The sequence below is a fragment of the Emys orbicularis genome, chromosome 13 (genome assembly GCF_028017835.1).
Source record: "Emys orbicularis isolate rEmyOrb1 chromosome 13, rEmyOrb1.hap1, whole genome shotgun sequence".
Taxonomy (NCBI): domain Eukaryota; kingdom Metazoa; phylum Chordata; order Testudines; family Emydidae; genus Emys; species Emys orbicularis.
The window spans coordinates 47017489-47029690 of NC_088695.1; the positions used below are offsets into that span (position 1 = coordinate 47017489).

Below are 12202 nucleotides of genomic sequence, written 5' to 3' on the forward strand. Positions count from 1 at the left end.
AGGCTATGAATGAACAGGGCCAGTTCCCTTAGAAAAAGAGGTGAATCAGATGGGACATGATAACGGTATGCGAAGTAATGACTCCTATAAAGAGGATACATCAGAGACTGCAAGATGCAGCAAATTCATAACAGATGAAGAAAGGAAACATGTTTTCACACAATTCAGAACTGGCCTGTGGGACTCCTTGCCACAAGGGATCATTTAGGCGAAGATTTTAACAAAAAAAGACTGGAGAGTTAATTGGGTAATTAGAGTTTCTGGAATTATCAGCGTATTAAAAAACCCCAAACCAAGAGTTTTTGAATGGAAAATGGGCATCAATCCATTGAGATATCAAGTCACAAGGCCTAAGGGCATAAGCCGATCTCTTACTATTGAGGAATGGTAGGAGACATTCCAATAACTCACTCCTGGGGAAATTCCGCGCCATTTCACATGCGCAGAATTTATGTCCCCTGCAGATTTCCTTACTTCCCCACAGAAAAATGACTTTTTGACAGGAAATCCACAAGAGCGGTCATGCGATCCTCCCCAGCAGTATGTTTCAGTTGCCTAGGGCAGCTGGCAGAGAGGTAAATCACTGTGGGGCAGGAGGTGGGACTGGGGAACACCCAGCTGGTGGCTCCTACTCTGTGCCGGGCTCAGCTGCTAGTCCCGGCTGGGCAGGACGGGACTTCTTCATCCCCTGCACGGCATCTGGGGCCGGATGAGACCCACCCCCCCAGATTTCTCCCCTGGCTGCAAGAATCACTGCAAACTCCCCCTGCTCCCAGCTTTCTGCACCGATCGCTCCTCAGCTGCAGGGGGAGGGATCCCTGTACAAAGAGCTGTTCCCCCATCCGCCCAACCCCTGTGCATCCAGACTCCCTCATACCCAGTCCCCCCCACCGAGCCTCACCCCCCGCACTCAGAACCCCCCGATGAGCCGCACTCTCCCTGCACCTGGACCACCCTGACGAGCCACCCGCACCCGGATCCCCACCCCACTGATCCCCACTCCCCCAGCATCTGGACCCCCACCCACTGAGCTACCCACCCCAGACCCCTCTGCTGAGCTCTATCCCCCCACACCCAGAGACACACCCCCTCACTGAGCCCCAACCACCTTCACCTGGACCCCCCTGCAGAGTCCCATTACCGTTGCACCCAGAACCCCCAACAAGCACCTGTGCATCCAGATCCCCCCTGCACCCAGATCCCACACTGAGCTGCCCGCACCCAGACTGCCCCACAGAGAACCCTTTCAACCCACACCTGCAGAATTTTAAAATATTGTGCGTAGAATTTTAAATTTTCTTGGCGCAGAGTGCCCTCGGGAGTAATAACTGCCTACTGCTGAGTTTCTTACATCTTCATCTAAAACAGCTGACAGCCCACTGGGCTAGATGGATTATTCCACTGACCCACTCAGGCAATTCCTGTATTCCTATCCCAGACCGAAAGGCTCAGCATGCTGAATTTACTACTAGCCTTCATCCACCCTCTCGTTTGCTCACACTGTAAAATAAATACTCTGTGCAGTATGTCACTATAGCCAGTGCTAACCAATGAGATATAGCACACACAGGTTAGATTTATGGCACCTGGGAGAATTTTAACTCAGAGATTTTGGCGTTTGCAAGTTTAAAGCATCAACCCCAATGCTGCATTAAATGACACTTTATTTGCAGTTAATCTTGTACTTGCTCACTGGCCACTCAGTGATACAAACCTGTATAAGCTTTCAAGCAGTTTCAATTAATCTAGAGCAGGTTTTCACAGGCGCATGGTAAAACCCCCGGAATTTTTCCTACACTTGCAGCTAAGCACTGATGCAGCTATAGCATGGTTGACAATTGCTAGTACAGACAAGGCTGGGATGCACAATGAATTAGTGTTAGCAAAGCACTTTGAGAGCATCCAACAAAAAGTGAAGCGGAGGTATTATCGCTCACCCTCTTTGGGATGAAGGAAACCTAGTTAAGTGAATGCCTCCACCGAGAGACAGTAAATGGAGCAATGAAGGACAGTGAAAAATGATTACAAGCTGAAATGAAGCAATTGATTTCAAAGAGATAAGCAAGCAACAGACGGATGGAAAGAACGCACTTTTTGAAATGCATGAGCAGAAAGCACCCACACACACCCAAACCCACACCCCCCCCCCCAACCCACGGCTACTACCTCCAGCTTCATGTTTCTACAATTTTTTTTGGCATTTGGCTCCTTACTGTCCTTGAAGTGGGTACAGGAGCTGTGATCAAAGCCACGTAATTCTGAGCTTTTTCACGCGTCAACAGAACAGAGAAGCATCCAATAATGAAATTTAAAATGACAGTTCTGCCACAGCAGCGAGAAGCCACCCCTAAAATCAGAAAGCACACGCAACAGAACACGGAAATTTCTAGAGTCTCTGTTCTGATGGGAAGAGTGTCTGTTTTGTTTGAGCACCTTTCATTTAGTATGCGGTAGCAGCTTCCCTGCCACAGAGCGATAGTCACCGTGTTTTGGAATCCTGCTTTCTCAAGCGAGCACAGAGAATCCAGCATTTCAGTCTCCCCAAGATCAAAGCTATGTAGATCAGTTTCCTTCTATCCCTCCATAACACAGGTTACACATCTAAATGAAATAAGGGCTCTTCTAACAAGGAAAAGAGATAGAAAGGGGAGGGGGAAAAGAGCATACAAGGAAAGCAGCCTGAAAGAGTTATCCTGTCTTACCCCCAGCGTAAGAAAGAATTACAAAGCAATTAAGTGTTGTCAATTTTAATGCCAGTCCTGTGATATCATTTTTCTTAAAGCCCCAGCTCCTGGATTCATGTGATTGTGAGAATCTCAGCTTTCTTTTAATTAACCAAAAGAAAATGTTTCTGTCCCTCATGGTTGCAGAGCAAATCCCTATCCGCTTAAAGACCAGCAGACAAATAAAAAGCCTAACACACATTTTTAAGAGCTCATGATTTTTTTAACTCTCGTGATTTGGAGGGGATGGAGGGGGGTCTGACATGATTTTTAAACACTTGGGGCTGGCAGTAGGGGGAGACCAAGGGAACTTAGAACACCGTGCAGAATCAGGAGCCATTCTCCTGAAACTGCCACCTGCTAATGTATATTGATGATTCAGCCTTTATAGGACTGAATAACATGAACACAGACAAGCAAGACCAGCTGTAGCAGATTTAAGCAAAAAGGTGCCCAGATGCTACTGCGATGGGCGGCGTCTGCAATCATGAAACAGCAATAAAAACAAAATGGCCATTCCAAAATCCTTGATGCGGTGGCAAGAAGGCTATCCCTCTCATGCAACCAAGGAAACGACATCTTCAGGAACAGGCCACTGCAAGTGACAAGGCGGATGAGCTAATATCTTTTATTGCACCAACATCTGCTGATGGAAGGGACAAGCTTTTGAGCTCCACAGAGCTCTTCCTTAGGTCTGGAGAAGGTAACCAGGGTGTCTAAGCTAAAGAAAAGGTCGGACAGATTGTTAAGCACAAGAGGGTCACACAGAAGGTCTGATAGACACTCTGGTTACCTTCTCCAGAGCGGAAGAAGAGCTCGGTGAAGTTTGACAGCTTGTTCTTTGCACCAACAGAAGCCGGTCCAATAAAAGATATCGCCTCATCTCTATCACCTCCGGGGACAAACATGGCTACACCCACCCTGCAACTGAAAGCAGACACGGTGCTTACCTGGAATGTTATGTATCGTTACAGCTAGAATGAGCAGCATAATTCGCCGCCAACTGCTACTTCCTGGGGCCAACGCGCTGTCTCCAGAAGTCTGAGATGCAGATGGGACTTCTGACTGGCTGGCTCCCGCGCCTTTCCGTCTCTGATAGGGCTCCCCGTTTTCACCTCTGTCTGAGGGGGAAAGAGAAATTGACTCGAGATCAGTTCAGAAGGGAGCAGGCTCATGCTGGGAACCAGTTGCCCCACCCACAACCAAAAAACCAGCAGGAAAGATGCTGATCAAACCGCAGCATGGAGAAGGTCAAGCCTCCCTCAGCATTCCATTTTGGTTTATAGATTCATAGATTTTAAGACTGGAAGGGACCTCGAGAGGTCATCGAGTCCAGTCCCCTGCCCGCATGGCAGGACCAAATACTGTCTAGACCATCCCTGACAGACATTTATCTAACCTACTCTTAAATATCTCCAGAGATGGAGATTCCACAACCTCCCTAGGCAATTTATTCCAGTGTTTAACCACCCTGACAGTTAGGAACTTTTTTCCTAATGTCCAGCCTAGACCTCCCTTGCTGCAGTTTAAGCCCATTGCTTCTTGTTCTATCCTTAGAGGCTAAGGTGAACAAGTTTTCTCCCTCCTCCTTATGACACCCTTTTAGATACCTGAAAACTGCTATCATGTCCCCTCTCAGTCTTCTCTTTTCCAAACTAAACAAACCCAATGCTTTCAGCCTTCCTTCATAGGTCATGTTCTCAAGACCTTTAATCATTCTTGTTGCTCTTCTCTGGACCCTTTCCAATTTCTCCACATCTTTCTTGAAATGCGGTGCCCAGAACTGGACACAATACTCCAGCTGAGGCCTAACCAGAGCAGAGTAGAGCGGAAGAATGACTTCTCGTGTCTTGCTCACAACACATCTGTTAATACATCCCAGAATCATGTTTGCTTTTTTTGCAACAGCATCACACTGTTGACTCATATTTAGCTTGTGGTCCACTATAACCCCCAGATCCCTTTCTGCCGTACTCCTTCCTAGACAGTCTCTTCCCATTCTGTATGTGTGAAACTGATTTTTTCTTCCTAAGTGGAGCACTTTGCATTTGTCTTTGTTAAACTTCATCCTGTTTAACTCAGACCATTTCTCCAATTTGTCCAGATCATTTTGAATTATGACCCTGTCCTCCAAAGCAGTTGCAATCCCTCCCAATTTGGTATCATCCGCAAACTTAATAAGCGTACTTTCTATGCCAATATTTAAGTCGTTAATGAAGATATTGAACAGAGCCGGTCCCAAAACAGACCCCTGCGGAACCCCACTCGTTATGCCTTTCCAGCAGGATTGGGAACCATTAATAACAACTCTCTGAGTACGGTTATCCAGCCAGTTATGCACCCACCTTATAGTAGCCCCATCTAAATTGTATTTGCCTAGTTTATCGATAAGAATATCATGCGAGACCGTATCAAATGCCTTACTAAAGTCTAGGTTTACATTATTTATGGTTCCACTGCAGCTGTAAGGTTGACAAGTGCTAGTGCAGACAGTAATAGTGTAGACAAGCCTGCATTAAAGCCACCATGCCGTCTAGACCTGCTCTGAGCAGGTCTAAACAATGTGGTAGTTAAAACTGATAGGCCTATAAGGCAGCAATGTCCAGTCACCTTCAAACAAGGGGCAGGGTGGCAGTGATGTGGGGACCTTCCTGTGCTACAGGTACAGGAAAGGGTGGGAATTACAGGGTGTGATGTTATAAGATTAAAATAGGCCCATGTAAATCATTGTTGCTACCACTGTTACATAATTGCAACAAATCTTGTACAAAGTATGTCATGTAAGGTGTCAATGGAAAAGTTATAATTTGCTGAATATGATTATCCTATTTGTATGCATGCATCATTTTTGCATCTGAAGTTATGAATATTGACTATGTAACTGAGGACCTTCCAATTATTTGGGAGCAACCAGAGACTTAATCAGTTAGCAGTTTATGTCATCACTGCTTTAAGCCTGACCCAAGAACTTTGCAATTATTGTATGTATTTGATTCCTTTAACCAATTTTAACTCTCACCTCTTTCTTTCTTTTTTATAAATAAACATTTAGATATTAGATACTAAGGACTGGCTGTAAGCGTGTATTTGGGTAAGCTCTAACATATTCATTAACTTGGTGGGGAATGCGTCCGATCCTTTGGGATTGGTAGAACTTTTTCTATGATGAACAATATTTTCAGGAATCCTCATCCTATTTGACTTGGCTGTCTGGGTGCGAAGCCCAAGACTAAGTTGCTTTAAAGGAACTGTGTTTTGGCTTCTGGGTAACCAGTACGGTATTACAGAAGTTGTTTTGAGGCTAGCTTGATGAATCTACGTATTGAAATAACCATCAGTTTTGGGGATTTTCTGCCCCATTCTTCGCAGTTTGCCCAGATTGAGCAATCTCAACATGGCTCTCCAGGACCCCAGTCACATAGGGTCTCAAAAAGAACCAGCCCATTCCATCCCCCACGCACAAGACCTGCCTCCTGGGAATCATAGAACTGGAAGGGACCTTGAGAGGTCATCTAGTCCAGTCCCCTGCACTCATGGCAGGACTAAGTATTATCTAGACCAGTGGTTCCCAACCTTTTTCGTCTGGCGGGCGCCAGACAACGAGCCACTGCAGACCGTGGCCAGCGGATGAGCATCCGCCGAAATGCTGCCGAGAAGCAGCAATGTCAATAGGTGTCGCCGCCGAAATGCCGCCGACAAGCAGCGTCATCCAGAGGCGTCGCTGCCGAAATGCCGCCGACGCCTCTGGATGACGCTGCTTGTCGGCGGATGCTTATCTGCCAGCCAGTACGCGGGCGCACATAGATGCCATGGCGCCCACGGGCACCGCGTTGGGAACCACTGATCTAGACCATCCCTGACAGGTGTTTGTCCAACCTGCTCTTAAAAAATCTCCAATGATGGAGATTCCACAACCTCCCTAGGCAATTTATTCCAGTGCTTAACCACCCTGACAGTTAGGAAGTTTTTCCTAATGTGCAACCTAAACCTCCCTTGCGGCAATTGAAGCCCATTGCTTCTTGTCCTATCCTCCAGGATTAAGAAGAACAATTCCTCTCCCTCCTCCTTGTAACAACCTTTCATGTACTTGAAAACTGTTATGTCCCCTCTCAGTCTTCTCTTTTCCATCTGTTGCTGACGGAAGGCACCATTATATTCAGTTATGTTTTCATTCCCAGGTAGGGTGACCAGATGTCCGGAGTTTATAGGGACAGTCCCGATATTTGAGGCTTTTTCTTGAAGCCTATTACCCCCTATTGCCCCCTCACCCCCGTCCCAATTTTTCACACTTGCTGTCTGGTCACCCTATTCCCAGGTTTGGACCATGTCATTACCTATAGTCAGTGGCTGCTCCCGGCCACCTTCAAAAGACTTGCCTCATTTTCATCTGCTAGCATGTTTTCTGCTAAGCCGAGACTGCAAGACTCTCCCCAACCCAGGTTTCCAGCAGGACATTAACTGGCATCACGCTCTCTTTTGGCCAGCATTTTTAAAGGCACGTCAGCAAAATCCAAGCATCGGGGCTGTGAAAGGACAGAACGAGCAATGGCCTGCACTATAATCAAGACCACTCAGAGCGAGTCTCTCTCTGTTCATCTTTAGTTTGAAAAGGCGAGAAGAAGCCAAGAAATTACATGGGCAGAAATTCCTGAACCTCACACAGGCAACAGCTGCTGCTTTGCACTAAAAAAGATTTGACATTTTAGATGCACTTAACTCTCCCCCTCCCCCGACTCCCCCCCACCTCAGAATTTTAATGGCAAACAAACAAGTGCAAGAAGTCATCTGGAATTGTTTTGATTGAATGTCAATTGCTTCCCATGCCATTTCTAGGCAGGATAATGCTCAACTATCGCATTGCCCATTGCAAAGCATGCATTTTCAGTGCCAATTAAGAAGCTTTGCATCAAAGTGCTCATGCAAATTGACCCACAAGGTCACCAGAGGAAAGGAGGTGTGTGTGTTGTCATTTTATAATTCACCTCATGCCATCTATAATAGGGGAAAAAAAGGAAAAGCACTTAAAACCATTTTGAGGAGATGCTCAACAGCAACAACAACAAAACACTGTCGGGATTACATTTTCAACACCAAAGAATCAGCACATTTTAGTAATCGGAAAAACGACAGGAAAGCTGGAAACAAAGAAATCAGACGCCATGTGACCAGCCAATTCTTCATGGATGTCAGCATGGCAACCACTACAAAGTACCACGCTCCTGGGGTGTATCTGACTGATGTTACCCAGCTCAGCAAAGTAGTCTGCTCACAGATACTTGCGCTTCTCTTTTAAAGCAACATCTGCAGCCACGCTGGCTGTCACAACACTAGCAAATAATACACAGGACCAGACACCCGGTCAGCCCAAAACTCGAGCCAAACCGACAGTCTGTGCTAACACATTTGCTTGCAGGATTTCATTCCAGTCCCCAAGGATAAACAGAACATTATTTGTCAGTGGGAAAGGAAAGCCAGTGAGTGATGCAGACCTGATAGCGGGGATTAAAAACCCTTGAGTGGCTTTTTTGATGTACAGCCAGTGCCTGGGCTTAGTTTGTTTATTTGCTTTTAACCGGGTAGCTCTTGCTTGTGTTTTTCAATAACTTAGTCCTTGGGCAATGGAGCATTCTACTCAAACATTCAAAATCTGGGACTGCATAGAACTGGAAAGGTGGCATAGATGACCACAAACCTCATATAGGTATGAGAGGGAGGGCCCATTCTGCCCCATCTTCTGACCAGCTAAATAATCAGCAGGCGTTACAATAAACTATGAATGTGGTTGAAGACTCCAAACGCGAATGGAAGCTTCTGAGCCTTCACCCGGACCTGTAATGCCTGCAAGTGCATCACTTAATTGCAGAATGGGAATGGTTCAGTATTATCTATCCCCCAGCCATGACAGCCTTGTGTCCCATAGGATATTTTCCTGTACTTTGCCCAGCCTAATTCCAAAATTTCCAAGCTCTGGGGCTCCCTGTCTCCCGGGGAGACCATTCCACAGCCCAACAGATCTGCCAGGAAAATGTTCAGCCCAAACGTCCCCTCTCTATTTCATTGAATTCTTCCTTCCTTATGTACCACTGTGCATCAGGTTTATCCTTTTCAGGTAGTGCCCCTCTTTGGCCTCCTGCCTTCTACCACCACTCGAGATGTTCAACACCATGGGCCATCGCCAGGGCACAGGGGACAAACAGCCCTTCAGAGCAGATGGCAGAAAGAGAGCACCATGTGTATGGGGAGTGGGCTGAAGCTTTCTGGGGCTGCAGTTTAACAGGTGCTAATGGTGTGGACAATGTGCCCGAGAAGGGAATACAGCAGGGGTACCAGGGAGTTTGGGCATATGAGGGACCAGTGGGAATATCAAGCCCTGTAGCTGAAGATGAAGATGTACTGGATCTTGCTCTCCTGGGCTGCAGCTGATGTTCAGAGAAGTGGTGCAGACTCTTTTCTCGCTGGTGAGCATTTAGCTCTTTAGGGGTCTTTGATGTTCTCTATTTATTTTTAAGACTGAGCTGCACAAGAGCCGATGCACACACTCTGCAGAGAGAGGAGGGAGCTCAACTTTGGCTTTTAAGAGAGTGTGTGCCCGGCTTCCTAAAATAAACCAGTCTCTGATCTTCCGCATTTCGATAAAATCGGGACTGTCCCGTTCTTTAGCCCTTTGTCCCACGTCCCGACTGATGTACAATGGGGACGCCATTTGTCCCAATATTCAGGTGAGGAGGCGGGCAGGGAAGTGAGGCGGGAGGTGGGTGAGGAGGCGAACGGGGAGTCGGGCGGCAGGTGGGATGGGGTGAGGAGGTGGGCGGATGGCGAGGAGGAGAGCAGCGGTCAGGCAGTCAGAGGAGTGGGGGACACCAGACGGATGGCAAGGAGACTAGCGGGGAGGTAAGCAACAGGCAGGCGGTGAGGAGGAGAGTGGGGAGGCTATCTGCTCCCATAAAAACACCCCCAGAGAGGCATTGGATTATACTCAATCCAACGAAGATGCAGCTTGGAAAGACGTGATGAAAAATATTGGGATTGCTGGATGTGGGGAGCAAAAAATGGGGAGAACTACATGGAGAGGAAGAAGTTGAAAACCTCAGACAAAATGAATATTGTATTGGGCAGAACCCAGCCATCAGGTGGTACACCTAGCAGGAAAGGAAATGGAGCCACTGACACACCCTAATGCGAAGGGCTTGTCTACCCTAGGGATTTTTGTATCAGTGTAGCTACAGCCGTACCAATGCCTACTGTAGATGTGTTGCACTGGTGTGAACGGGGCAATTGCACTGGCGTAGCTTAAACCCAGGATACCCTGGAGTTTACACTGGGGCAAACACATTGGTGCAAATACAACAGTGAAAAAAATCCCATGAAAAGACAAGGTAAGAATTGGTGCTCAGAAATCTGTCTTTGATACTTCTACCGCCCCAATGGATGCAGTATCTGAGCACCTCGTTATCTTTATGTATTTATCCTCCGAGGCAGCATTGGGTGATTCGCCCCATTGTACAGGTGGAGAACTGGGGCACTGGGAGGCCAAGTGACTTGCCCAATGTTACACAGAGCAAAGAATTGAACCTCGGTTTCCCAGGTACCAAGCCAACACTCTAACCACTGGACCATCCTTCCTCTCTAAAGAAAGATCCCTTCCACCTCTTCTAAAACTCATTTTAGCCGATCACTCTGCAGGGTTTGTATCCATCCTCTAGGTTATCAACATCAGGGTTCAGAGCAAGAAGGCAAGCTCAAGACACAGCAACATTGATGATGTTTATGGAAAGCTCTCTTCGCTGTAACTAGCTGGGGAGGGGTAATGAATGCCCCCATGTAAAAACAAACCTGAGGAAATTCCTGAAACGACAAAGCAGGCACGGGAGTAGGAATTACTCTGTCAAAAAAATGCTATGTAGTGAGAGAAAACCCATGTAGCTGAGCTTTGGAGAACAGCACTTAAATTCAAGTGACAAAGTTATTTCCATCCTTGCAGAATTTGTTTTCTTTAAAAGTAGTAATAAAACACCTGGAAAAGCATCTGATAGCAGCAGCAAGAGCAGAAGAAAGGGAAAATGGAGTTTGAGATGCAATTTTGCAATCCTCGTTTGCTGCAGTGTGGCCTCAAAAGCTGAAGGAAGAGGAGATTTTATGTTAGTCGCTAGAGAATTTTTTTTTTATTGAAAATTTGAAGATTTTGGGGGCCAGATCCTCAGCCGATTGTAAGTCAGTTTCACTGCACTCATGGAGCTACACAGATGTCTTGCGTCTGATGAAGTGGGCATTCACCCACGAAAGCTTATGCTCCAATACTTCTGTTAGTCTTAAAGGTGCCACAGGACCCTCTGTTGCTTTTTACAGATGTACACTAGCTGAAGCTCTGGACTTTCGCCCGCCTTTTCTATATAGGCTGGTTCTAAGATCTCAGTTGTGCTCTTGCCTCCAGTATTCTCCATTTGCAAATGTTCTCCTGTGAGCTCAGACATTTTGCACGATGGTTTACCCTTTTGACCTACAGTGAAATTCCTGAAATTCAATGGGGGGTAGGTGCCCAATTTTCTCAGACATCTTTGAAAATCCCAGCCGTGCTCTCTCCCCTCTACCGGTCAAGTTGGAAAACGGGCATAACATCCCTGTGCTGCAAATATTGTGGGGATTCACCCGTTAATGCCAGGAAAGTGCTTTGAGATCTTGGATGCTCAGCAAGAGAATACCATTGTCTGATACAACTGCTTCCCCTCTGATCTCTCACCTACAATTCAACAACTCATCCAACCGCTGCATTGGGCCTTCTCTAGCACACAGATTTTCCTCGTTGGCCAAGGTGTGACATTTCCGCCATCGCACATAAAAGATGTAAATATCGTCTGGGAAGCAGAGCACCTCTCCGAATATTCAAAAGACAATCTGTTGCCTAAGGATTTGGATTCAAAGCACCTACGTGGTACCCAGACGTGTTAGCAAGCTCATCAAGCAGACAGTGGGCTCAACTTTCCACCAATGCTCATGTTTCTCAAGCAGTTTAACCTTCTCAGATGTCCAGGTTGTACAGCTGTTGGGCCACTGATTGGATAGCAAGCTAGTTTCCAAAGTCTAATTACGTGGTTAGAAGGGCTGGTTTCGTTGTAACCTCATCCTTCATCCGTTTTACCTTATTATGCGATTCCTTTTATAGTAACAGAATCAGATTATGCAAAGGCTACAAATGAAGCGTAACTGCAACACAGAGCATTAGTGTTGCTTGGGGCATGCGATGAAGTGTATCTATAGCAACCCTTATGGATTTTCCTTTCTGCATGTGAGTGTCCGATAAGTGCAGACTCCAATATTACTGTTGCTACTTTTTTTAAACCAGATCAAAAGACACTAACACACACACATACACCCCTAACTTGAACCAAGGTAATGTTACCTTGGCTGCTCTTTCATCTCTTATATAATCATTTCATCTAATATTGTGTACTGATGGGTGCTACTGAATACAGAGAAAGGAA

General features: G+C 46.4%; 1 protein-coding gene across 1 annotated transcript in view; it reads right to left on the reverse strand.

Moving 5' to 3' along the window:
- The window catches only part of SLC39A11 (solute carrier family 39 member 11), a 276332-nt gene that overhangs the window by 127455 nt on the left and 136675 nt on the right, over positions 1 to 12202 (reverse strand). Inside the window, exon 6 of the mRNA XM_065415938.1 lies at positions 3674 to 3844. Within this exon, the coding sequence (XP_065272010.1) occupies positions 3674 to 3844 (171 nt within the window). The remainder of the gene's footprint in view (positions 1 to 3673; positions 3845 to 12202) is intronic.